Source organism: Mytilus galloprovincialis, chromosome 9 (genome assembly GCF_965363235.1).
Source record: "Mytilus galloprovincialis chromosome 9, xbMytGall1.hap1.1, whole genome shotgun sequence".
NCBI classification, from domain to species: domain Eukaryota; kingdom Metazoa; phylum Mollusca; class Bivalvia; order Mytilida; family Mytilidae; genus Mytilus; species Mytilus galloprovincialis.
The window spans coordinates 28,697,902-28,725,827 of NC_134846.1; the positions used below are offsets into that span (position 1 = coordinate 28,697,902).

At 33.0% G+C, this 27,926-nt stretch overlaps 1 protein-coding gene and 1 long non-coding RNA gene across 3 annotated transcripts; both read left to right on the forward strand.

The window, feature by feature from the left end:
- On the forward strand, window positions 1-26,673 carry LOC143044748 (Fanconi anemia core complex-associated protein 24-like). Of its 2 annotated transcripts, none has more exons than XM_076216875.1 (6): window positions 1-199; window positions 6,031-6,167; window positions 13,250-13,402; window positions 15,271-15,415; window positions 16,181-16,212; window positions 26,352-26,673. In XM_076216875.1, exons 1-6 carry the CDS (start codon window positions 91-93, stop codon window positions 26,418-26,420), a joined length of 645 nt encoding a protein of 214 aa, XP_076072990.1. In that variant the 5' UTR covers window positions 1-90; the 3' UTR covers window positions 26,421-26,673. The 2 variants fall into 2 exon arrangements, with proteins under 2 accessions (XP_076072990.1, XP_076072991.1); XM_076216876.1 differs by lacking the exon at window positions 1-199 and adding an exon at window positions 12,308-12,340 and having other exon boundaries at window positions 6,034-6,167.
- On the forward strand, window positions 17,943-23,112 carry LOC143046719 (uncharacterized). The gene is made up of 3 exons (XR_012969245.1): window positions 17,943-18,113; window positions 19,512-19,722; window positions 22,691-23,112. It is a non-coding gene; the product is annotated as an uncharacterized LOC143046719 (long non-coding RNA).
- Window positions 26,674-27,926: the final 1,253 nt, after the last annotated feature.

Below are 27,926 nucleotides of genomic sequence, written 5' to 3' on the forward strand. Positions count from 1 at the left end.
CTTAGTTTCCTTCCCCTTATTTATATTCACCAGATTTTCCGGGAAACTTGAAAATACAAAAAACAAACACACATTTTAAAGACAAACTGAATGTCCCATCTAACACAAACTCCAATCAAAACTGGAATTAATGTTCCGATTGGTCATTTGATAGTAAATCCGAAATGGAAAAATTCAGATTTATCAACAACTTTGCAAAGTATGTATCCTACCGTAGTCTAAAAATCGGTCACCTTGTTGGTTCGTTCTGTATAAGTGTTTGAACTTATCACACTGGGAAACTATGCATTGGCGTCATTACGCTACTATCATTTATTTTTTAGAACATAATTTGTAAAGTGAGGGTACCCAAATTGCACCTATTTTGACCGGTTTTTAACCTACGTTTATTTATGCTTCAGACTAAAGTTTTAATTATGTGTTTATTTTAAAGATGTATCATTTTTTACTATATTGGTTTACCAATTTAATTTTGAATCCATATGGAATCATAGAAAATTAGTCTGAACTTACCTCCAAACCATCAATGATTCTGTAATGATGAGTACCCAAATTGCATCCATGCTGAAATTCGTGTCATCAAAAGGAGAATAACAGAGCTTTTGTTTAATTTCTTCAAATATTTTGAACAATTGGATATAATACAATCATGCTTACTTTTTAATTTTTAAGAAATGGATTTACCCGATTATGACGGATACTTGTAACATATTGTATTTGCTTATTCTAGAAAGATGATGTTTTGATGACGTTGCATGGCGACGTTTCCGTACATTTTGCTTTTTTGGTAATGCCCTAAAAAAATATATGTCTGTTTCCTGCTGCAAAGGCAAATAAATTAGGGTCAGTAGGTCAGGATTTTTTTTTTTATTATTATTATTTTTTCTTTTTTGCACTCCCTTCAGTCTGTTCAATGTCAGGTTTCGTTGGGTTCCTGTACCCAAAAGTGTGTTAATCTCTTTAAAGAAGCTTTGATTGACTTCTTCTCCCAGTGCCAACATTTTTTAAACCTTAATTGTAGCACATTTGTGCTGGGAGCAGCCATTTTTTTTGTTTGGGCATTGTATGATACGGAATCGGACAAGACCGGAAATTTTTTTCTGGAATTTAAAAAAAAAAGATCTAGGGTCAGGGGTTTTTATCCAGAGTCGGTCGGAAGCAGGAAACAGACATACATTTTTTTTTGGCCCAAACACTTCATCTGTTGATAAATACTGTGAATGTTTTGTGTATATCTAAATATTTTTTTACTATTTTAAAAGAGGTGCATAGTATCAAATTATAAAAATACAAATTGTTTAGTCTCTAAGAATTTTTTTAAAGATTTCCTGTGCTATTTTGCAAAATAGGTGCAATTTGGGTACCCTGACATTAGCTGCAGCCTGCTGAACATATAGCCCATTATGCCGGCAAAACCTCAAGCAACCATTTTACTTAAAAGGGGGAGGGGGTATTGATTTTTTCTTTAGCGAAGGGCAAAGAGCAAACAATTATATTAAGTTTTGCACATGTATCATATGTTTTTGTATGTCATATGTTTTCGTATCATCAATATTTCATCAGTTTACGCGTATATTGTGGCGGGTTTTTCGGTTTCTATATTTGAAACAACAACAACACTACAACTTGACAAACATATTCAAAGTCGCTTTAAAGGACGCTAGTACAAATTTAATAAAACTGACAAGATTAGCCATTTTTATTTAATGCCAAAAATATGCCTTTCTAGAATAGTTGTTGAGAAAAATTCTGAAGGATTACATGAAGAACAGCTGCTGGTTGTAGTGTACAAACATGTCATTAGCATAAGTTGTCATTAAGTTGTCATTAGCCTAATGCATCATAGAGCTTAATGAAGACTTAATGACACATTAGGTTAATGACATGTTCGTACAACCGGCTGCTGATATGTCGTTTGCCTGTCAGGCACCAGATTTTCAAGACATGTGACTGTCATGTGCCTTTTTAGCTCACCTGGCCCAAAGGGCCAAGTGAGCTTTTCCCATCACTTTGCGTCCGTCTTCCGTCGTCCGTCGTCTGTCGTCCGTCGTCGTTAACTTTTACAAAAATCTTCTCCTCTGGAACTACTTGGCCAAATTAAACCAAACTCAGCTACAATCATCATTGGGGTATCTAGTTTGAAAAATGTGTCCGATGACCCGACCAACTAACCAAGATGGCCGCCATGGCTAAAAATAGAACAAAGGGGTAAAATGCAGTTTTTGGCTTATAACTCAAAAACCAAAGCATTTAGAGCAAATCTGACAGGGTGATTGTTTATCAGGTCAAGATCTATCTGCCCTGAAATTTTCAGATGAATCGGACAACCCGTTGCTGGGTTACTGCCCCTGAATTGGTAATTTTAAGGAAATTTTGCGGTTTTTGGTTATTATCTTAAATATTATTATAGATAGAGATAAACTGTAAACAGCAATAATGTTCAGTAAAGTAAGATTTACAAATAAGTCAACATGACCAAAATGGTCAGTTGACCCCTTTAGGAGTTATTGCCCTTTATAGTCAATTTTTAACCATTTTCGTAAATCTTAGTTATCTTTTACATGAATCTTCTCCTCCTAAACTACTGGGCCAAATTAATCCAAACTTGGCCACAATCATCTTTGGGGTATCTAGTTTTAAAAATATGTCCGGTGACCCGGCCATCAAATCAAGATGGCCGCCACGGCTAAAAATAGAACATAGGGGTAAAATGCAGTTTTTGACTTATAACTCAAAAACCAATGCATTTAGAGCAAATCTGACAGATGTAAAAATGTTTGTCAGGTCAAGATTTAACTGCCCTGAAATTTTCAGATGAATCGGACAACCCGTTGTTGGGTTGCTGCCCCTGAATCAGTAATTTTAAGGAAATTTTGCTGTTTTTGGTTATTATCTTGAGTATTATTATAGATAGAGATAAACTGCAAACAGCAATAATGTTCAGCAAAGTAAAATTTACAAATAAGTCAACATGACCGAAATGGTCAATTGACCCCCTAAGGAGTTATTGTCCTTTATAGTCAATTTTTAAAAATTTTCATAAAATTTGTAAATTTTTATTAACATTTTCCACTGAAACTACTGGGCCAAGTTCATTATAGATAGAGATAATTGTAAGCAGCAAGACTGTTTAGTTAAGTAAGATGTACAAACACATGACAATCACCAAAACACAATTTTGTCATGAATCCATCTGCTTCCTTTGTTTAATATTCACATAGACCAAGATGAGCGACACAGGCTCTTTAGAGCCTCTAGTTTTTCGTTTGTACCCGTAGTATAAACCAGCGAGTTAAAATTAACAGGGTTCTTATATAAAATGGTTGTTCAAACTCCATTCCTTCAATATTCTATTGACGATTTTTTTTTATACATCCTTAATCATGTTAATGCATAAAGATGAAAACAGTCTTAGCTTAAATTTACATTTAATCACAAATTATGAAAACTGCATTTTAAATTCAAAAAAGTATTGTCTTTGGTAAAGTCAGAGACATGTATACTAAATTTACTGTATTTATATGTCTCTGGTAAAACCTAAGTGCCAATCTGAAAAAAAATTCACAATGTTAAAATTTTGAGCACAGTAAACATCAACAAAAAACTATTCACAGGTTAGTTTTATTACTGAAAAGAACTAGATAACTTTTTTTATGATTCAATCAATTACCAGAACCATGACATTAGAAAATAATCTTTTCTGGATTTTATAGTCATTTCCTGTCCGTGTACAAATGGTGTACAGATCAAATTTTTACTTTATGAGAAACATAGGATGGCTTTTTTTGACATACGTAAATCGCAAAAATAATTGGAAATAGTAAAAAATCGTACTGAGCCATGACATAAAAGTCTAAAAACATAAAAACATTTGACAGAACATGCTTTTAAAATTTGAGTACGCAAGTGAATAAAAATTCAACAGTGATTACCCCAAGCAGTGAAAATTGTTATTAGTACAGAAACACATCACACGAGGATAATTAACACTATAAGGTATCAGTTCTGGAAATCTCCAAACTCTGTAACGATAACGAATTTTGGTAATAGTTACGAAATTAATTAAGTTAATTTATTTGGTTTTGGCATTTATAAATAAAAAATGGCATGCTGGGAACAATTTCAGACGGAACTGTAAACAAATTTCTAGAATTCTGCCAGGTAAAATTAAAATCTATCTACCGGTTGAAGAAAACCAATGTCAAATGTTCCATATTTTTCATATTTATTTATAAATGCAAAAACCAAATAAACACTGAAGTTAACGAATTAGTTAACATGGTTAATGTTTCAGTTAATCAATTCGGTAACTGTTACCAAATTTGGAGATTTTCAGAACTTGTATGGGAAAAATCTGGATTAAGAATATTTATTTTTGTCATCTGCTTGACCATGTTGACCAGAATATTTGTTTTCATCAAATTGTGGATCAGATTTTTTTGGGGGAAAAAAACATAACCCCAGCCTCTTGAAGTTAAATGGATGTTCCCTAAGAGCTACGATCACCCAGATAGTATTGATTTTTTTAAAATAAAATCATATTTTCGACTCAGTTACACATTTTAAATAACCATGTGCTGATTTCAAATACAATTTATAATCATGAATGTCCATGTCAATCAATTTTGTGATTACTTGGACAATACTATGAGCCTCAGTTTTCTACCTTTATTACATAAGGGGGTCTCCTCAAACATGTTTCTGAAGTTCCTTGTCCATTATTACTGAACTAGTATACATTTTTGTTAAGGGGCCAGCTGAAGCACACCTCCATGTGCAGTGGCGGATCCAAAACTTTTCCTTAAGGGGGAGGGGGCTCCAGTCATGGTTCAGTGATTCCCTATATAATCAACCAAATTTTTCCAATGAAAGGGGGTGCCTGGGCCCCCAGGACCCCCCTGGATCCGCCTATGGTGTGGGATTTTCTCACTGCATTGAAGATCCATTGGTGGCCTTCAGATGTTATCTGCTACTTGGTAGGGTTGTTATCTCTTTGGCACACTCCCCATTTCCATTCTCAATTTTGTAATACATGTACTCGGAAACTTAAAATTCTTTAAATGAACATGATGAATGTAAACAGTTTGGGATGTTGTCTGATCAATTATTTGCATTATTGGTAATTATTTTGAAAACTTTATGCTCCAGTCATGGTTCAGTGATTCCCTATATAATCAACCAAATTTTTCCAATGAAAGGGGGTGCCTGGGCCCCCAGGACCCCCCTGGATCCGCCTATGGTGTGGGATTTTCTCACTGCATTGAAGATCCATTGGTGGCCTTCAGATGTTATCTGCTACTTGGTAGGGTTGTTATCTCTTTGGCACACTCCCCATTTCCATTCTCAATTTTGTAATACTCGGAAACTTAAAATTCTTTAAATGAACATGATGAATGTAAACAGTTTGGGATGTTGTCTGATCAATTATTTGCATTATTGGTAATTATTTTGAAAACTTTATGTATAATAGAAAATCCCTCATCCAGAAGCATGATTCAGCTGGCCCCTTAACAAAAATTTGTACTATTTCAGTGATAATGGACATCATACTCTGAAATATATAAATGAACTAAAATTTAAAATCGAACAAGACTGAAAAGGCCAGAGGCTCCTGACTTGGGACAGATGCAAAAATGTAGGGGTAAGACATGTTTTCTGAGATCTCAACCCTCCTCTATAGCCAATTTTGAAAAAAAAAACACAGCAATACGCACAGTAAAACTTTTTTTACATATATTTAGCATTTTTTAGGGAAACTTTGGTGACTAAGAAATCTTGTATGCAGCAAAAATGATCAGGATGACAACAAAAAATATTTTAAATTACATTGATTCTGGACTACAATATTGCATAGTGGCCATGGTAAATGTTAAAATATATCTTGGTGAGCGACATTGTCTCATAGACCCTCAAGTTTTGAAGTTTTGATTCTTTCATATTGAAATAAAACTACTTCTGCCATCAAAATATCTTATATGATCTACACTTATTTATAAAAGTTTATGTGTACCATATCATTACTTATTACAGGCAGTATTCAAGTTTTGTATGATGACAACTTAGGTTTGATAGATTTTTACCCATCATCAAATACTGGAGTTGTGTACATCACAGAAGCTGAACTTGTCTCAAACAGTTATAGGAGAAGATTGGCAAAGCTTAGAAAGGTAAAAATAAGTTACCTCAACAGTTATAAGGCCATGGGATCTATTGCCACCACTTTGGGTCTTTTCTCTGTACATTTTCTTTAAAAAATCTTTCTCTGAAACTGCTCAAAGGATTAAAAATAATTGTGTTTGCTGTCTCTACAGGATGTCTGCTTTTTGTTTGTGATTTTTTTCCAGTTTTAAGAAATCCCCTGAAATGTTGATTAAAAATGATTCTATTGGGCCAAGGAAGCTGTTGGCATCAGTTAATGAAGTTATTGTCCTAAAACTCCTTTTATGAATATTTTTACCACTTTTTAGCTCACCTGGCCGAAAGGCCAAGTGAGCTTTTCTCATCACTTGGCGTCCAGCTTCCGTCGTCGTCGTCCTGCGTTAACTTTTACAAAAATCTTCTCCTCTGAAACTACTGGGCCAAATTTAACCAAACTTGGCCACAGTCATCATTGGGGTATCTAGTTTAAAAAATGTGTCCGGTGACCCAGTCAACCAATCAAGATGGCCACCATGGCTAAAAATAGAACATGGGGGTAAAATGCAGTTTTTGGCTTATAACTCAAAAACCAAAGCATTTAGAGCAAATCTGACGTGGGTAAAATTGTTCATCAGGTCAAGATCTATCTGCCCTGAAATTTTCAGATGAATCAGACAACCCGTTGTTGGGTTGCTGCCCCTGAATTGGTTATTTTAAGGAAATTTTACTGTTTTTGGTTATTATCTTGAAAATTATTATAGATAGAGATAAACTGTAAACAGCAATAATGTTCAGCAAAGTAAGATTTACAAATAAGTCAACATGACCGAAATGGTCAATTGTCCCCTTTAGGAGTTATTGCCCCTTATAGTCAATTTTTAACCATTTTTCGTAAATCTTAGTCATCTTTTAGAAAAATCTTCTCTGAAACTACTGGGCCAAATTAATCCAGACTTGGCCACAATCATCATTGGGGTATCTAGTTTAAAAAATGTGTCCGGTGACCCAGTCAACCAACCAAGATGGCCACCATGGCTTAAAATAGAACATGGGGGTAAAATGCAGTTTTTGGCTTATAACTCAAAAACCAAAGCATTTAGAGCAAATCTGACATGGGTTAAAATTGTTCATCAGGTCAAAATCTATCTGCCCTGAAATTTTAAGATGAATCGGACAACCTGTTGTTGGGTTGTTGCCCCTGAATTGGTAATTTTAAGGAAATTTTACTGTTTTTGGTTATTATCTTGAATATTATTATAGATAGAGATAAACTGTTAACAGCAATAATGTTCAGCAAAGTAAGATTTACAAATAAGTCAACATGACTGAAATGGTCAGTTGACCCCTTTAGGAGTTATTGCCCTTTATAGTCAATTTTTAACCATTTTTCGTAAATCTTAGTAATCTTTTACAAAAATCTTCTCCTCTGAAACTACTGGGCCAAATTAATCCAGACTTGGTCACAATCATCATTGGGGTATCTAGTTTAAAAAATGTGTTCGGTGACCCGGCCAACTAACCAAGATGGCCGCCACGCCTAAAAATAGAACATAGGGGTAAAATGCAGTTTTTGGCTTATAACTTAAAAACCAAAGCTGTTAGAGCAAATCTGACATGGGTAAAATTGTTCATCAGGTCAAAATTTATCTGCCCTGAAATTTTAAGATGAATCGGACAACCTGTTGTTGGGTTGCTGCCCCTGAATTGGTAATTTTAAGGAAATTTTACTGTTTTTATACGACCGCAAAATTTGAAAAATTTTTCGTCGTATATTGCTATCACGTTGGCGTCTGCGTCGTCGTCGTCGTCGTCGTCGTCGTCGTCGTCCGGCGTCCGAATACTTTTAGTTTTCGCACTCTAACTTTAGTAAAAGTGAATGGAAATCTATGAAATTTTAACACAAGGTTTATGACCACAAAAGGAAGGTTGGTATTGATTATGGGAGTTTTGGTCCCAACATTTTAGGAATTAGGGGCCAAAAAGGGCCCAAATAAGCATTTTCTTGGTTTTCACACTATAACTTTAGTTTAAGTTAATAGAAATCTATGAAATTTTGACACAAGGTTTATGACCACAAAAGAAAGGTTGGGATTGATTTTGGGAGTTTTGGTTCCAACAGTTTAGGAATTAGGGGCCAAAAAAGGGCCCAAATAAGCATTATTCTAGGTTTTCGCACAATAACTTTAGTTTAAGTTAATAGAAATCAATGAAATTTAAACACAATGTTTATGACCACAAAAGGAAGGTTGGTATTGATTTTGGGAGTTTTGGTCCCAACAGTTTAGGAATAAGGGGCCCAAAGGGTCCAAAATTGAACTTTGTGTGATTTCATCAAAAATTGAATAATTGGGGTTCTGTGATATGCCGAATCTAACTATGTATGTAGATTCTTAACTTTTGGTCCCGTTTTCAAATTGGTCTACATTAAGGTCCAAAGGGTCCAAAATTAAACTTAGTTTGATTTTAACAAAAATTGAATCCTTGGGGTTCTTTGATATGCTGAATTTAAAAATGTACTTAGATTTTTAATTATTGGCCTAGTTTTCAAGTTGGTCCAAATGGGGGTCTAAAATTAAACTTTGTTTGATTTCATCAAAAATTGAATAAATGGGTTCTTTGATATGCCAAATCTAACTGTGTATGTAGATTCATAATTTTTGGTCCAGTTTTCAAATTGGTCTACATTAAGGTCCAAAGGGTCCAAAATTAAACTAAGTTTGATTTTAACAAAAATTAAATTCTTGGGCTTATTTGATATGCTTTATCTAAATATGTACTTTGATTTTTGATTATGGGCCCAGTTTTCAAGTTGGTCCAAATCAGGATTCCATATGAAATATTGTGCAATAGCAAGAAATTTTCAATTGCACAGTATTGCACAATAGCAAGAAATATCTAATTGCACAATATTGTGTAATAGCAATTAATTTTCAATTGGAGTTATCTTTCTTTGTATAGAATAGTAGTTGATAATATATGTTGGAAATTTGCCAGACATGACTATGATGTCATTTTCTATTTTTATTTGCCAATAACTTTATGTAAATGACTTCATTGGAAATTTGCCAATATAAAATGTTGCTGATGAAGCTTTTTTTCCTTATCTTATCTAAAATGTTTTTAGATAATGTATGTTGGACATTTGCAAGACATGACTATGATGTCATTTTCTATTTTTATTTGCCAATAACTTTATGTAAATAACTTCATTGGAAATTTGCCAATATAAAATGTTGCTGATGAAGTTTTTTTTATTGTTTTATACAATAAACAATGTATATTCACTTTTACTACCAACCAATCTTTACCATTCAGTGATAACAAGCACTTTATTTTACATTTTAATATTTTATGATGTATTTAAAAGAGTAGTTATTGTTGCAAACTCCATTAGAAATTTGAATTGATATCAGTTTTGGAAAAAGGGAAACGGGGATGTGAAAAAAAGGGGGGGGGGGGGTTAAATTTTTCTCATTTCAGATTTCATAAATAAAAAGAAAATTTCTTCAAACATTTTTTTGAGAGGATTAATATTCAACAGCATAGTGAATTGCTCAAAGGCAAAAAAAAACTTTTAAGTTCATTAGACCACATTCGTTCTGTGTCAGAAACCTATGCTGTGTCATGATCAACTATTTAATTTTAGATTTAAAAAGTTTGAAGAAGAAATCTTTAATTGATTTGTAAAATCTTGACATTTGTTTTGTGTAAAAAAAAACCATGTAATGTCAAAAATTTGATCACAATCCAAATTCAGAGCTGTATCACGCTTGAATGTTTTGTCCATACTTGCCCCAACTGTTCAGGGTTCGACCTCTGCGGTCGTATAAAGCTGCGCCCTGCGGAGCACCTGGTTGGTTATTATCTTGAATATTATTATAGATAGAGATAAACTGTAAACAGCAATAATGTTCAGCAAAGTAAGATTTACAAATAAGTCAACATGACCGAAATGGTCAGTTGACCCCTTTAGGAGTTATTGCCCTTTATAGTCAATTTTTAACCATTTTTCGTAAATTTTTAGTAATCTTTTACAAAAATCTTCTCCTCTGAAACTACTGGGCCAAATTAATCCAGACTTGGCCACAATCATCATTGGGGTATCAAGTTTAAAATATGTGTCCGGTGACCTGGCCAACTAACCAAGATGGCCGCCACGCATAGAAATAGAACATGGGGGTAAAATGCAGTTTTTGGCTTATAACTCAAAAACCAAAGCATTTAGAGCAAATCTGACATGGGTAAAAAAATTTATCGGGTCAAGATCTATCTGCCCTGAAATTTTCAAATGAATCAGACAACCTGTTGTTGGGTTGCTGCCCCTGAATTGGTAATTTTAAGGAAATTTTGCTGTTTTTGGTTATTATCTTGAATATTATTATAGATAGAGATAAACTGTAAACAGCAATAATGTACAGCAAAGTAAGACCTAAAAAGAAGTCAACATGACCAAAATGGTCAATTGACCCCTAAGGAGTTATTGCCCTTTATATAGTCATTTTTTTAACAATTTTCACAAAATTTGTAAAATTTTACTAACATTTTCCACTGTAACTACTGGGTCAAGTTCATTATAGATAGAGATAATTGTAAGCAGCAAGAATGTTCAGTAAAGTAAGATCTACAAACACATCACCATCACCAAACCACAATTTTGTCTTGAATCCATCTGTGTCCTTTGTTTAGTATTCACATAGACCAAGGTGAGCGACACAGGCTCTTTAGAGCCTCTAGTTTTGTAAAAGAAGATAACTTCATTGGCCATGGTCTTCAAATAATCTTCCTGATGGTGCTAAAAAGTTACAAATTAACAATATGTAGTATAAGACATCTTATTTATAGTTCATTGCAGTTTAAGTAATTGGCATATAGATGCAGTATTTCTTAACAATATGTGGCATACCATGCAAGATGACCTCTGACCTTGACCTGTGACCCTCTTAAAAACTGTTCAGAATCTGAAACATATTAATTCTGAACTGCCATTTCAAAACCTTATTGATGTACTATAGATTTTGTATATCGTGGGTGTGTGGGGGTCATACACCACTGCCTCATTTCATCAACTGTTGAACATGTTGAAAACAGTGAAGATTCTCTCCTCCCATTAATCAAATAAATATTCTTTTTTGCCATGATATATTTTCAGTTCCTGAATTTGTTTGTATGACAATTCTTTTACTGAAGTGACTTCTAGACATGAAAGGGAGAAATTAGTTTGAATTCACTGTAATAAATAATATGTGACATTTTAATAGAGATGACATTGTACATCATTTAAAAAGTACAGGAAGGCTTTGGCATTGAAGAATATGAAATATTAAAGTTCAAACAATGAATATAGACTTAAAAAAATAGGTTTCTTTTATTTGATTACCTTATTTATTACCAAAAAAAGAAAGAATTTGAGCACTTAAAACTTTAACTATATAACTTTTAAATGAACGTTAAGAAAATATTCCTTGTTTAAACATATTTCATATTCTTCAATGTCAAAGACTTCCTGGATTTTATAAGTGACGTAAAATGTCATCTCTATTAAAGCGTCACATCTTTCATACTACACTTGGCTTTAATCAATCAAAATGAAGCATTAATTCTCAGCAGGGATATTAAAATGGCTGCAAGATTGAAAGTGTATGCATTTGTTGGTCTTTTAGAGATATGTCATTTGGTTAGACAACTGAAAGCAAGATAGAGTTGAGTCTGAGATTCTGTATTAATGTTGAAAGGTTTGACACATTAAATAATTAAGTTGATTGGACATAAAAGAGTGCATTGTTGGATTAGCACCATATTATTTAGCACAAAACTGGAATCAATTCCTGTATCAATAAGTTAATGCAATTGATTAAAATTTATTTACAAATCATGTCCGTTATAATAAATATTCAAGTTCACAAACATATCTTATTTCTCTGATTTGGTATTTCAAATTAGAAATTCACTTTTTGATTATTTCCATGCTTACAAACACACAGAGAGAAATACTGGTTCTTAATGTTATCCTATATCAATTCTATCTCACCTAGTCCTACCAATGAAAAGCAAAGGACAGGACTAAAGATTACAAACAGTGCAATAACAAACAGTCATGACAGTTGAATTCCACATTTTGTTCTATAACAGAGCAGGGGAGATAACAAAAGCTTATAATCTGTTTTTATAGGCTAACAAATTGAAGTAATAGAGAGGAGAACAGGTACCACTAAACACTTCAGATATGTATATTTTTATTATAAAAAAAAGAAGGCAACAGCAGTCAATATATTACAGCAACTAAAACAAAGTTTATTGTTGTTTTTTTTTATAAACTGAACTTAAATGTTATAATTAAATTTAAGAATGCCAGACATGCATTTATTCTACAAATGACTCACGAGTCATGTGAGTGGGAGAGAGTATAACCATAAAGTTTAGTATTATAAAATAGCTTGTGATTGTAGATACAACCATGACAACTAAGAACCAGTATTTCTCTCGTTGTAAGACCTTTTTGTACTATTTCAGGCCAACATGATACCTATTGTTGTGATTGTAGAGTCAACAAAGAACCAGTATTTCTCTCGTTGTAAGACCTTTTTGTACTATTTCAGGCCAACATGATACCTATTGTTGTGATTGTAGAGTCAACAAAGAACCAGTATTTCTCTCGTTGTAAGACCTTTTTGTACTATTTCAGGCAAACACGATACCTATTGTTGTGATTGTAGAGACAACTAAGAACCAGTATTTCTTTCGTTGTAAGACCTTTTTGTACTATTTCAGGCAAACACGATACCTATTGTTGTGATTGTAGAGACAACTAAGAACCAGTATTTCTCTCGTTGTAAGACCTTTTTGTACTATTTCAGGCAAACACGATACCTATTGTTGTGATTGTAGAGACAACTAAGAACCAGTATTTCTCTCGTTGTAAGACCTTTTTGTACTATTTCAGGCAAACACGATACCTATTGTTGTGATTGTAGAGACAACTAAGAACCAGTATTTCTCTCGTTGTAAGACCTTTTTGTACTATTTCAGGCAAACACGATACCTATTGTTGTGATTGTAGATACAACAAAGAACCAGTATTTCACTAGTAGTTACACCTTTTGTACTGTTTCAGGCCAACAAGATACCTATTGTTGTGATAGGAGAGAGAACTAGAACAAGCAGTCAGTATTTTTGTTCCCTTCAGAAGTTTTGTGTTATGGAACTTGGATTTTCATTGATACCAGTCCCTTCACAGAAAGAGGCAGGAACATTTCTAGCTCAAATGGTTAGTTTGATACAAGAAAAGTGTTTTTTTTTTTGCTTAACATGAAAGGTTTCTTGCTCTTAAATCAAAATGCTATACTTCCAACTTTATCTGTTTGTAAAATTTAAAGAATTTTGTTCCAAATTGACTCAGATACTGAAAATATTTAGTACGTGGTAATGTGTATTATTCCCAATCAAAATTACAAAGATTTGCTACAAGTTTTTCATTACAATATTTTTTAGAACAAACATAGCTTTGTAGTTTAAACGTTAATCATGTTAATTGGTTTCAGTTTTTGTCGAGCCTGCAACTTTTGTTGCAGAAAGCTTGACATAGGGATAGTGATCCGGCGACTACGTCGGCTACGGCGGCTATGGTGGCGGCAGCGTTAGCTAACTTCTTAAAAGCTTTATATTTTAGAAGGTGGAAGACCTGGATGCTTCATACTTTGTATATAGATGCCTCATGTTACGAAGTTTCCGTCAGTCACATGTCCAATGTCCTTGACCTCATTTTCATGGTTCAGTGACCACTTGAAAAAAAAGTTCAGATTTTTTGTAATGTTGAATTCTCTCTTATTATAAGTAATAGGATAACTATATTTGATATGTGCGTACCTTGCAAGGTCCTCATGTCTGTCAGACAGTTTTCACTTGACCTCGACCTCATTTCATGGATCAGTGAACAAGGTTAAGTTTTGGTGGTCAAGTCCATATCTCAGATACTATAAGCAATAGGGCTAGTATATTCGGTGTATGGAAGGACTGTAAGGTGTACATGTCCAACTGGCAGGTGTCATCTGACCTTGACCTCATTTTCATGGTTCAGTGGTTATAGTTAAATTTTTGTGTTTTGGTCTGTTTTTTTCATACTATATGCAATAGGTCTACAATATTTGTTGTATGGAATGATTGTAAGGTGTACATGTCTAGCGGGCAGATGTCATGTAACCTTGACCTCATTTTCATGGTGCAGTGGTTATAGTTAAATTTTTGTGTTTTGGTCTGTTTTTTTCATACTATATGCAATAGGTCTACTATATTTGTTGTATGGAATGATTGTAAGGTGTACATGTCTAGCGGGGAGATGTCATGTGACCTTGACCTCATTTTCATGGTTCAGTGGTCAAAGTTAAGTTTTTGAGTTTTAGTCTTTTTATCTAATACTATATGCCATAGGTCAACTATATTTGGTGTATGGAAATATTTTATGATCTTTATGTCAGTAGCGCAGGCTTCTTTTGACCGTGATCTCATTTTCACGGTTCATTGCACAGTGTTAAGTTTTTGTGTTTTGGTCTATTTTTCTTAAACTATAAGTAATAGGTCAACTATATATGTTGTATAGAAGCATTGTTAGCTGTACATGTCTGCCTGGCATGGTTCATCTAACCTTGACCTCATTTTCATGGTTCATTGGTCTTTGTTTAGTTATCTTGGTTAATGTTAAGTTTATGAGACAGTTGTAATAAAGCTTTATACTAAGGACTATTAACATAATATCAATGATTAGTATAGATGGCGAGACATTTCAGCATGTGCACTCTTGTCTACATAAAGTTAAATTTATGTCTCTTTATTGTTGTGGGTACCAATTTTCGATGATTAAATTAAACTTAGATAATTGTGGATTATTAATTTAGTTGTTTAGCTGAGGTCTACATGCAAGACTATAGAAAATTTGTTATTCGTTGAACAGTTAATTTTGTGGTGTACCTTTACCCACAAAAATTGGTATCCAACGAATAATAATGAATCCACAGAAATAAGATGAATACACTGGTAGTTAGTAATTGTATGCTGTTATGCCATTTAAAAGGTTTGAAAACAGATTTGATCAAAAGTTTTCAGTTGAAATTGAGAACTTGAGTGTTTTGTACTTTTCAGGTCCATGTTGAAGGACACAAGGAGACCAATCCATTCACCAAGAAGAAGAGATCAACACCTTTAGATCAAGCTTTGTTAGCTTCTGTTAAATCTATACCTAAACTAGGAGAAGTTAAATCTAGAATGTTATTGGAAAAGTTTGGAAGTATGTAATAGAAATTGGCATAGTATTATTTGTTATTGATACATAATATTTGGATTTCCTGGGTCAATAATGAATGTTTAACTTAGTATGATTTGTTTACAGGTTTGTATGCATCAATAAAATCAATAAATTTTTTACTCAATCTACATATTGGCACCCACAAACATAATCATCTACAGTTCTTGAATTTTTAATGAAATTGAAACACATCAACAAACTCAGGGACATGTAAATTTTGTTTAGTTTAAGATTAGCATTACATAATATCTGATATTGTTTTAAGAAATAAGTAAATGATTTAAATTGTCAGGGCATGTAATTTTATTAAGTTTGTCATGGACTTAATTAGTAAGTCATAGATCATTTTTGGTTCTTTTCAGGTAAGTTGTATTGCATTATTGTTACCATGGTTACTAATTCATCTAATTTAAAATAAATAAATAGGGGAGTTGGGTGGATGGGCTGTTGTTGTTTGGATGCTGGTATCTGGGTCATTTTGAATTTAGGAGGTCCCTGGTAATATCCAAAGACTTGAAACTGGTATTGGCTGCAACAAGGTCCAAAGTACATGAAAACAAACTCAAACAAGTATCAAGTCTTGGACTTCAGGGACTGTCAGTCACTGCAGGGTTCTCATTAAGGATTTTGGAAGGCGAGTTGTGGACTTGTCATTTTTGGCCATGGTGAGTCCTAACAGTAAGAAAATATTTCATTTTCTTTCTGCATTAAACATTTGATTACAAATCCTTATTATCTTATTTTCAGGTCTCCAAGCTATAAGTAAAGCATCCATTCAAGTGAGTATGTTTTCTAGAAAATTGTTGAATATTTGAGAAAAGAAACTAGTAAGTTGTCTACTGGTGGCAATACTGTTGGCCTACTTAAGTTGACAGTAGACAACTTACTAGTGTTACATAAATCCCAAAAATGAATTAAAATTGTACGAATCTCTACATCGATTAAAGCAAATATACTGAGTGCCAATATATAAGAACCACTTGCATCCATTTTTTTTATTTGATAATTATATTATTTTCACCAATTCTTCTTTAGAATTGAACAAATGATCTTATACTTGGCTCAATATATTTAAAGTAATCTCATGTTGCTCTCTCAATTATATATATTTTTATTTTAACCAAAATCAACCTAGAAAATTTACAAATTTGATTGTACCTTTAAATTTGTATCATGAAGAATGAAAACTGCACAAATGAACAAATTTTAGATAATAAGTATAAAATTAAACCAAAAAGAATTTGAAAAGTTTTAAGTGTCATATGTTTGAATTTGATATACATGTTTAAGTCTGAAAATTGAACCCAACAGTGTTAGAGTTAGATTTCTATGCTGACAAATTATTGTGCCACAACAAGTTTTGATCTTGCAAGTTTGATACACTACAGAACCAATCGCTTAGCCTCATGCCAGGCACTCTGGAAAACTCGACCACAATTGTTATATTAAAAAATAACTTCAATAGTTGTAGTGTTACTTGTCATGTAAGGAAAATCTTGAAATAGACATGAGACATGAAAGTTAAAAGACAAAAAAAGCTATCATTTTCCAAATCTATAGGATCCCTTGAATGAATCGAGAAGGTCATGCTGATGGTTTAACACTGAAGTGCATGTTGTTATTATGACAAGAATTTTTCTGATGGCTACACTGAAGTTATATGGTGGTAACACTGAAGTCTGATGCTCTACACAAACTATGGTACATTTGTAATGCTTTTCATGTCAAATTAGATGTCAATTTTTATGTTAGAAGCAATTTTTATGTTAGAAGCAATTTTCCAGGTTTTAAAGTTGATAAGGGGATTAGATAAACTGCTAATGTAGAATTATATCCACATGTAGAAAATCAAAGAGGAGGGATCTCTCATTTAGTATGCAACTGATATTTAGGACAGCCATAGACCATGAATAATGAGTAAATTTATATACTAACTATTGAAACAATCTATTTTACATAATAATTGCAGGTCTGTAAATTTTAAACAAACAATCATACAATAAATAGACCATCTCACATCAGCATTCAAACCATCACACTTCAGGTAGAGCATCACCCTTCAGTGTCCCCATTGCACCTCAGAGTTGCAGTAGGACAACCGGAAGCGCCTGAGTAAGGATTTCAGCGCTCAGTGATACGGTTCACTAGACGACGTTGTCAACACGTAATGGCGGCCATTATTTGACGTCGGATTTGGCATTCCTCGTTGAAAGTTGCATTTATGACATTCTTGGATGCTTAAACTTATTTGTGCCACACAACATAAAAGATAAAGCATTATCCAGATATTGCAGGTAATTATTTTCAAAGAAGTCGTATCCCAAGAAATGATCTAAACGGCAAAAATAAAGTGTAAAATAATATGAAACATGAATATTGAAATCCAAGTTTTCATCATTTCCTTTTCATGTAATGAATTTACTATTTATCACTTTTATCATTTTATTACATTCGGATTTCGGTCTGGGGTATCCGCCCTTGTCTCTGGAAATATTATACCCACTGTCAACATCCGTTTTCAAACTGGACAGACAAAATTAAAAAAGTGTTCTTCACGATCTCCATGGAAATAATTCACGCTATCACTTTGTGAACATTATAAACCTGAAACTGCAAATACGGACCAAAACGAATCAAATTTGAAAGCGTGGATGAAAATTGATCATGTTTCATGCCGACTGTAAGTTCTCTAAAAAAAGGTAGTGGGTTGGGTGGGTACTCCATGAATTTTGCTGCACGTCAACTGGTCAAAGACGTCCATGTACTAAATCATTAGAATGTAAGACATATTCACTTTAACTCTTGGCTACTTTATACCTGGTCTTATATAAATAAATTCCCATTTTATCTGGGAACAATTAATTTTATCCTCATTATAAACTAACTATCTAACTAATTTTATTCAGGATAAAATCCAGTACAAAAGGATCATCGCTGAAACACATGAACACATATAAAAACATATACAAAACAAAACAACAATAAAACATAACAGCCAACACTTTTGACACTTATAACAACATGAACAAGCAAGAGACAAAACTCATTATATGTTTATGTGTTAAGAATCAGAATGTATTGTGTATTGTTGTCATTATTGCCCGTCAGGGGGCTTTAATTGGAAAATAAAGAATTTTGAACTTTTATATGTCCCAGATTTCATTTATATAATACATGTACACTCAAGTTTAATATTTTATCTCTAAAAATTAAATCTTTTATGAACACAAATTGATACAATACAAAGGGAAAGGAATTATAGGCTCCAGTCATGCTTCAGTCCCTATATAATCGACCAATAAAGTCATGACAGTGGTGGTTCCATGATTTTAATTGAGAAAAACTGGGTTGTGAATGCCCCCAAAATGTATATAATTTTAGCTTGTATAGTACATGTTATATATTTATGTACACTATAATATAATTGAATATAAAAATGTTAATGAAAGGATTGTTAACACTCAAATCTGCTCCATGTTATGATATTAAACATTGTTATCTAACATGTTTAACACCACCACATTATTAATGTATGTGCCTGTCCCAAGTCAGGAGCCTGTAATTCAGTGGTTGTCGTTTGTTTATGTGTTACATATTTGTTCTTATTTTTTTCATAAATAAGGCCGTTAGTTTTCTCGTTTGAATTGTTTTACATTGTCTTATCGGGGCTCTTTATAGCTGACTATGTGGTATGGGCTTTGCTCATTGTTGAAGGCTGTACAGTGACCTATAGTTGTTAATGTCTGTGTCATTTTGGTCTTTTGTGGATAGTTGTCTCATTGGCAATCATACCACATCTTTTTTTTTAATATTATACCTAAAAAATAAATTTTCAAGACTTGGAAATATTTTCTTTGCCCATTATTGCCTTTAACTTTTATGTATTGAGCAAAATGCTTGAGGCATAATTATTTATAATACTTAGTAAAAACATTTATTTTCTTGGTAATTCATATGGCAAATTTGTATTAATGTGTTGATAATAACAAATATATTAATGCAAAGTTTAATTTTGCTTTGAATAATTTAGTATATAATTTATTTAGTAATTGTATGTTCATTTGCTTTATATTTACAGGAAGGAGAAAGATGTTCACTATGAATAAAAAATTCAGTACATAGGACTGTTATATATCAACAAAAAACACTTGTACGTACATGTACATGTGTATGTGTGATATACATACAACAAGAAAACAGTAATCAAATGGAATGTCAAGGACCAGTGTCCAGTAATGTTGAAAGCAAAATGATTTTGATAGAAACAATAGGACTAGAATATATTAAGGGTAAGTAATCCAAAAGTGTCTGTTTAGGGTAAAAACAGTCAGTTATTTACAGTGTGCTATGATTTCAATCCCACAAATATGAAACAAAAACATAATATACATGGTATGCAGACTGTTTTCATAAGGGAATAGACTGAAAATATCTACATTTAACAGTCAGACATAATTATATACTAAATTATTCTTTTTTATATATAAAAGTTGCCAATGGAATAAATTGAGGATGGAAATTGTAATTAATGAGATATAGGTAAAAGAATCATACACAGACTTTAAGGCCGAATGGTATTCTTTTAATAGTTTAAAGATTTTATTCTGTTATCTATGCTGTATAAATGTCAAGAAAGTTACATTTGGATTTAAAACCTAATTTCAAGAATGAAGGGTACCATAATTTAAATTTAATTTATGATAAAAAAAACAATATAAGGGAATTAACTCTTACATGATGTGCATCATATCCATGCAAATGAAGCGTTTTAATAAATCTGACCATTTTTATACGACCACAAAAATTGAAAATTTTTTGGTCGTATATTGGTATCACGTTGGCGTTGGTGTTGTCGTCCGAATACTTTTAGTTTTTGCACTCTAACTTTTAGTAAAAGTGAATAGAAAATTTTTAATACAAGGTTTATGACCACAAAAGGAAGGTTGGGATTGATTTTGGAAGTTTTGGTCCCAACATTTTAGGAATTAGGGGCCAAAAAGGGCCAAATAAGCATTTTCTTGGTTTTCGTACTATAACTTTAGTTTAAGTAAATATAAATCTATGAAATTTTGACACAAGGTTTATGACCACAAAAGAAAAATTGGGATTGATTTTGAGAGTTTTGGTTTCAACAGTTTAGGAATTAGGGGCCAAAAAAGGGCCCAAATAAGCATTATTCTTGGTTTTTGCACAATAACTTTAGTATAAGTAAATAGAAATCAATGAAATTTAAACACAAGGTTTATGACCACAAAAGGAAGGTTGGGATTGATTTTGGGAGTAAAGATCCCAACAGTTTAGGAATTAGGGGCCAAAAAGGGGCCCAAATAAGCATTTTTCTTGGTTTTCGCACCATAACTTTAGTTTAAGTCAATAGAAATCTATGAAATTTAAACACAAGGTTTATGACCATAAAAGGAAGGTTGGAATTGATTTTGGAAGTTTTGGTCCAAACAGTTTAGGAATAAGGGGCCCAAAGGGTCCAAAATTAAACTTTGTTTGATTTCATCAAAAATTGAATAATTGGGGTTCTTCAATATGCCGATTCTAACTGTGTATGTAGATTCTTAATTTTTGGTCCTGTTTTCAAATTGGTCTACATTAAGGTCCAAAGGGTCCAAAATTAAACTTAGTTTGATTTTAACAAAAATTGAATCCTTGGCCAAGTTGGGGTTCTTTGATATGCTGAATCTAAAAAAATACTTAGATTTTTGATTATTGGCCCAGTTTTCAAGTTGGTCCAAATCGGGGTCCTAAATTAAACTTTGTTTGATTTCATCAAAAATTGAATAATTGGGGTTCTTCGATATGCCAAATCTTACTGTGTATGTAGATTCTTAATTTTTGGTCCCGTTTTCAAATTGGTCTACATTAAAGTCCAAAGGGTCCAAAATTAAACTAAGTTTGATTTTAACAAAAATTGAATTCTTGGGCTTCTTTCATATGCTGAATCTAAACATGTACTTAGATTTTTTATTATGGGCCTAGTTTTCAAGTTGGTCCAAATCAGGATCTAAAATTATTATATTAAGTATTGTGCAATAGCAAGAAATTTTCAATTGCACAGTATTGTGCAATAGCAAGATCTTCAATTGCACAGTATTGTGCAATAAACAGGCTATTATTTGAATTTGGAATTATTTTTAATTATGGAATTTGCATAATTTCGTGTGTTTAATATTTGTAATAAATTCCATGTTTATTTGGTATTATAATCTTTTGAGCGGTTAATAACACTTTCCATAAAATGTATTTTGGTTAGATAGTGTTGTGCGCGGCACAGTGCATTCTATTGAAAATATACTATTTTCTTTGTAATAGAAAGTGTTGTGCGCAGCACAGAACATTTCAGTACAGAATAAACATGAAATTTATTAAAAATTTCAATAACAAGAAATCAAGCAAATTCCATAATTAAAAATAATTCCAAGTTCAAATAATAGCCTGTTAATAGCAAATATTTTCAATTGCACAGTATTGCGCAATAGCAAGAAATATCTAATTGCACAATATTGTGCAATAGCATGAAATTTTCAATTGGAGTCTTATCTTTCTTTGTTCAGAATAGTAGTTGAATCAACTTAAATCATTGTTTTATACAATATACAATGTATATTCACTTTTACTACCAACTGATAAATTAAAACAATTTTTACCATTCAGTGATTACAAGCACTTTCTTTACGTTTTAATATTTTATGATGTATTTAAATGAGTAGTTATTGTTGCAAACTCCATTAGAAATTAGAATTGAGATCAGTTTTGGAATAAGGGAAAGGGGGATGTGAAAAAAAAATTGGGAGGGGGGGTAAAATTTTTTCATTTCAGATTTCATAAATAAAAAGAAAATTTCTTCAAACATTTTTTTGAGAGGATTACCGGTAATATTAACAGCATAGTGAATTGCTCAAAGGCAAAAAAAATTTTTTAAGTTCATTAGACCACATTCATTCTGTGTCAGAAACCTATGCTGTGTCAACTATTTAATCACAATCCAAATTTAGAGCTGAATCCAGCTTGAATGTTGTGTCCATACTTGCCCCAACCGTTCAGGGTTCAACCTCTGCGGTCGTATAAAGCTGCACCCTGCGGAGCATCTGTTTTTTTTAGATAAGAGAATGACTTGAGCAGACTGTATTGAGGTCATAGATGGCAATAACAATATTAATGAAATACAATATATTATAATTATCATTCTTCATTACTTTTTGATTGAATTAGCAAACTTATTTTAATAACAAAAAATTTCTTTTTCAGTAGACAACACATCCTGTCAGAGGAATAATTTTACTGGAGGATAAAAATTTTGATACCTGGAATCAGCAATTTATATGAAATTTGTTATAAGAGATATATTCATGTACAGAATGGTATCCGAGGTGGTTCAAGTGATTATAAGCGGACATTTTTGTTGAACTAATGCAGGATTTAATAAATGAAAGTTTAACAGACTATGGGCTCCAAAGTTTAGTAACAAGAGTATTTTTTAAATATGTGAGACTCATCAACATTAAAAAGTGCAGTGGTGAAATGTCAGCATATTTATTAAAAAAAATCAGATCATTGACTCAGTTGATTTCATGAATATTTTGTTTTAAGCAATTTCACTGTTATATAATTAATAAGATTCCATGTTTATTTTATACTTCTGTCCTGACAACCGAATATTATATCTTCCCTCTGGCCTCAAGTGTGTTCCTTTTATTTTGCATGAGTGTAATTTAAAAAAGCTCGCTTTTAGTTTTGGGCAAATTCAAGTTTTGCCATTCCAGAATTATTCGACTTTTTTCCTGGTAAATTAGACATGTACCCACATGTTGTATTTTGCTTTGGTACTTTTTCAAGAAATTGTGGATCAAGGCTGAATTTTATCAAATAAGCACATTTTTGGATAATATTTATCACATATCACATACTTGAATAATCTTTAAAATTGAGAATATAGATGGGCAATGTGTCAAAGAGATAACAACCCAACCAAAGAGCAGAAAACGAGCAGAACCAGTAGTATGCTTATATTGATTTACTTCACTTTTGCCTTGTTGTTGAGATTGAGTGAAAGAATTTTTGTTTTGTTTATTCCTATTAATCAGGGGGGCGGGGACCAGTATTCAACACTGCATTAATAAATGTATATCCCATCACCAGATATGAAGCAGCCAACCATACAAAATAGGCCCCCCGTCACTAAAAGGAGAAAAGAGATGCACAACATACAAAATATTCCATAAGGCTAGCTAGATTGTATCATTTGAAATTATATTTCATTTATTTTTTTTACATGTGGAATTGTTTTTTGTAAGTAGTTATTTATTCAATTCAAGGTAATAAATACAGTTACCTTTCAGTAATATGAAAATTAGAAAGTTGGGGTATGATCAATGCCAATAAGACAACTCTCCACCAGATATAAAATGTCTAAAAAGATTAACTTGAACAAAAAGCAGTTAGTGAGCCACATGTATAAAAGACCCTGGTACATGACACAAGACAGGCTGAAAAGGAATATTCTGCATCTGTATGCAAAAGTGAAAATATGTTTAGAAATAAATGCATGTGTACCAATGGATGCAAATGAATAGTCAATCCAGACAAAATCTCAAACGTTTTGGTGTATGTGGTTTATGCACAAAATTGTCAACCAAATTTTACATACTTCATTCAAATAATTTACATTAAAGAGCACAACAAAATAACAAAAAAGAACAGGGCGAATGGGTATAAGGGCAAAGCACCCAGGGCGAACAAGTACATAGGTGGATCAAGGCCTCCCCCACCCCCCTTTCATGGGAAAAATTTGGTTGATTATATAGGGAATCATTGAAGCATGACTGGAGGCCCCCCCCCCCTCTTTAGGAAAAGTTCTGGATCCGCCACTGAAGTACTATTGTGAAATTGTGAACGGACCAGGATTTTTTTTGAATTCCCACCACCTACTTTGAATAGAATTGGTCATCCCTCCTATGCATAGATATATTGATAGTCAGTATGTCAATGCCCCAAGAAACTGCAAAATGAATTTTAATAAGTTTTTAAAGTCATGATGAGTTTGAACCTCCACTGTAACCAGAGATTGAGAACCATGAGCCCTAAAAATGACACATGCCTTTGACAAAATAAAAAGAGCATGTCCCTGCCAACGCCCCCTTTTAAAAATAAGAAACCAAACAAAACACACAACGATAATTATATTAACGAAAGGAATATCAACAGCTTTTCTATGACCGAATCAGATTAAATGTCCATTAAAAACTCAGCGACAGGTAGCAATATTCACGGAATGAATCTTGTTTTTTATAAGTTACTTTGTAAACTTTTAGTTAAAGTACGATCATGATTTCAACAAATCAGTCGGGGTGCCATGATGTGTAAGCCTAACACTCTAGGGTACCAAGTATGGTATAACGTTGGTATGGATTCAACATATTGCATGCCTTCCTTGGCATTAAGATTAACAAAATTGCTACAAAGAAGAAAAGAATCCAACTTTTAATGACATTTTACGTTGCATTTTCGGCGCCGGAAATTGACAACGTTTATCTATATACTGACACAACTTCGGTTGAAGTCGATTCCGGCAATTCTGCTAAAAAAAATCACATCCAGCAAAATTTATTGATGTCTTAACATATATTTGATATCTTTCAACTATTTTTAGTGGATAATTTTTTCGAGAGATGAATTACTATTGTGTTCTTCAGAAACAAGGTAAAGGGAGGAACAGGGCCCCCATAGTGGGGACATACAAAGTAAACATGACCATTCTCCATTTCTACTCGATAGAAGTGCCTAATTTTTTCAAAACACATACATTTTGTACCAAAGATTAGCATATGAAAGTTTAAAAAAAATTGAGTCGGAGATTTTTTAGAAACACCTCATAATTTTAGCATATCAATAGACGTAATGGAAAAAAAAGCCAAATATGGCGCCTCTTCAATTTCGAAAAAAATCTATAATTTTACAATTCAGTGACACAAACTGCTATATTTAAAGTGGTTTTATACCTAATGATTCACCTTTTCATGATATTTGAATAAATATTTACTTTAAAAACAGAAACTCTTCCAATTTTCAAATCTACCGACCATGCAAGGAAAAACCTACAAAAGATTGAGACCCCTACTTTAAAATGGGAACAAATTTTTGCCCTGGCTTGGACACCTCTGTTCTTTACGAATTTCGATGCCAAAAACTCGCGAGAATATGTTGTAAAAAATTTTAGCAAATCGAAGGATAGGTATTTTTTTGTTCCCATTTTTTATATAGCCATTTAATCCTATAGTGCAGAAAATCAAAATCCAAAATTCTATGTTCAGATATAAAAAAATAAGATTTCCTTATGTTTCAATGATCAAAAATGAAAATAATATGTAAACTCATATATTTTTCTCATGTAGATATGCTTAAAATCGACAGTATTTATCGTCCGCACTTTGCCGCAAACGAATTTAAAAAAAATACAAAAGCGCGCCATTTTTCAGTTGACGTCGGCCGACGCAAAATAGTCCAATTTTCGGCGTAGGACTACTGAGCGCCGCCGAATCACATTTTGGCCGAAAAGGCACATCCGGTTGTCCTACTGTTGTACATATTTATACTATTAAACGAGAAGACCTCTTTCCACATTAAATTAATCATCATGCCTCTGTAACTTTAGGCACAGTGCATAGTCGCATTTGTCATCCATTCTTAAGATTATTCAGATTGAGATATTTTGGGAGAAAAACAAGAAAAAGGAATCTGGATATTGTTTCCATCATTGGACGTAATTTTAAGTCAGACCAGAATTCTGGTTTGCGTTTTCTGTTTACAGTGAACATACATATACAACGAATAAATTTATATTACTGATAGCAGGACATGCAAAATCGAAGAAGAATTCAAGCAGTGATACAATACTTATTTCTTCTTTTAGGAATTGACTGCTGTTGTTGGAAAAGCTAGTGCTGAACATATAAGGACTTTTTTAGGTAATCCATCCTAAGTGTCAAAATTTTGCAGTCTAGCAAAAGTTTGTTCAGGAAATATTTATCAAGAGCGATCAAGGGCAGGACTACGTAGCAGTTATCATGTGTATTTAAAAATACTGAAAGCCTGAAGACGCATGAAGAAAATGCAGAAGGGTTACAAAAGTTTTAAAGCAAAAGTTTACATCAGAGAGAATTTACAATGAATGTTTGCTAACAAGAACACTAAAAATGTTAACATTAATACCAATAAAAATTTAATTTTACAAAGTGAGTTTATATTTCCATGGAAAGGATGAACACTATGATTGATGTTGATTTTATCATGTTCACCTGTTCATAATAGGAGTTGGCAAAACCTTAAGACGTTCTTTGAATCTCATCAGGGAAGTTCGCAAAACTGTTCAATGTCCTCTGTATCTAAAATTGGAGTGGGCAAATATTTAAAAGATGTTCTTTGTATCTCACTTTAGGAGTGAGCAAACCTTCAGATGTCCTCATTTTCTCAGTGTGGGATTGGCAAAAGCTTTAAATGTCCTATGTATCTCATGTTGGGAGTGGGCAAACGTTCAGATGTCCTCTGTTTCTCATTGTGGGATGTGAAAAAACTTTAAATGTTCTCTGTAACTTTAAATGGGAGTGGGGAAACCTTCAGATGTCTTGTTTCACATTGTGGGATCTGCTAAAAAAAATAAGACATTCCATCCTGGTTGTAAGCAAAACCTAAAGATAACCTGTGTGTCTCATTGTTGGAGTGAGCAAACATTTAGATGTCTTCTGTGTCTCATTGTGGGAGTGAGCAAACATTAAGATGTCTTCTGTGTCTCATTGTGGGAGTGAGGAAAAACCTGAAAATGTCTTGTGTCTCAATGTGGGAGTGAGCAAACATTTAGATGTCTTCTGTGTCTCATAGTGGGAGTGAGCAAACATTAAGATGTCTTCTGTGTCTCATTGTGAGAGTGAGCAAACATTAAGATGTCTTCTGTGTCTCATTGTGGGAATGAGCAAACATTAAGATGTCTTCTGTGTCTCATTGTGGGAGTGAGCAAACATTAAGATGTCTTCTGTGTCTCATTGTGAGAGTGAGCAAACATTAAGATGTCTTCTGTGTTTCATTGTGGGATCGAGCAAACATTAAGATGCCTTCTGTGTCTCATTGTGGGAGTGAGCAAACATTAAGATGTCTTCTGTGTCTCATTGTGGGAGTAAGCAACCATTAAGATGTCTTCTGTGTCTCATTGTGGGAGTGAGCAAACATAGAGATGTCTTCTGTGTCTCATTGTGGGAGTGAGTCAGTGAGCAAATATTAAGATGTCTTCTGTGTCTCATTGTGGGAGTAAGCAACCATTAAGATGTCTTCTGTGTCTCATTGTTGGAGTAAGCAACCATTAAGATGTCCTCTGTGTCTCATTGTTGGAGTGAGCAAACATTAAGATGTTTCTTACATTAAGATGTTAATGCACTTCTGTGTCTCATTTTGGGAGTGAGGAAAAACCGGAAAATGTCTTCTGTGTCTCATTGTG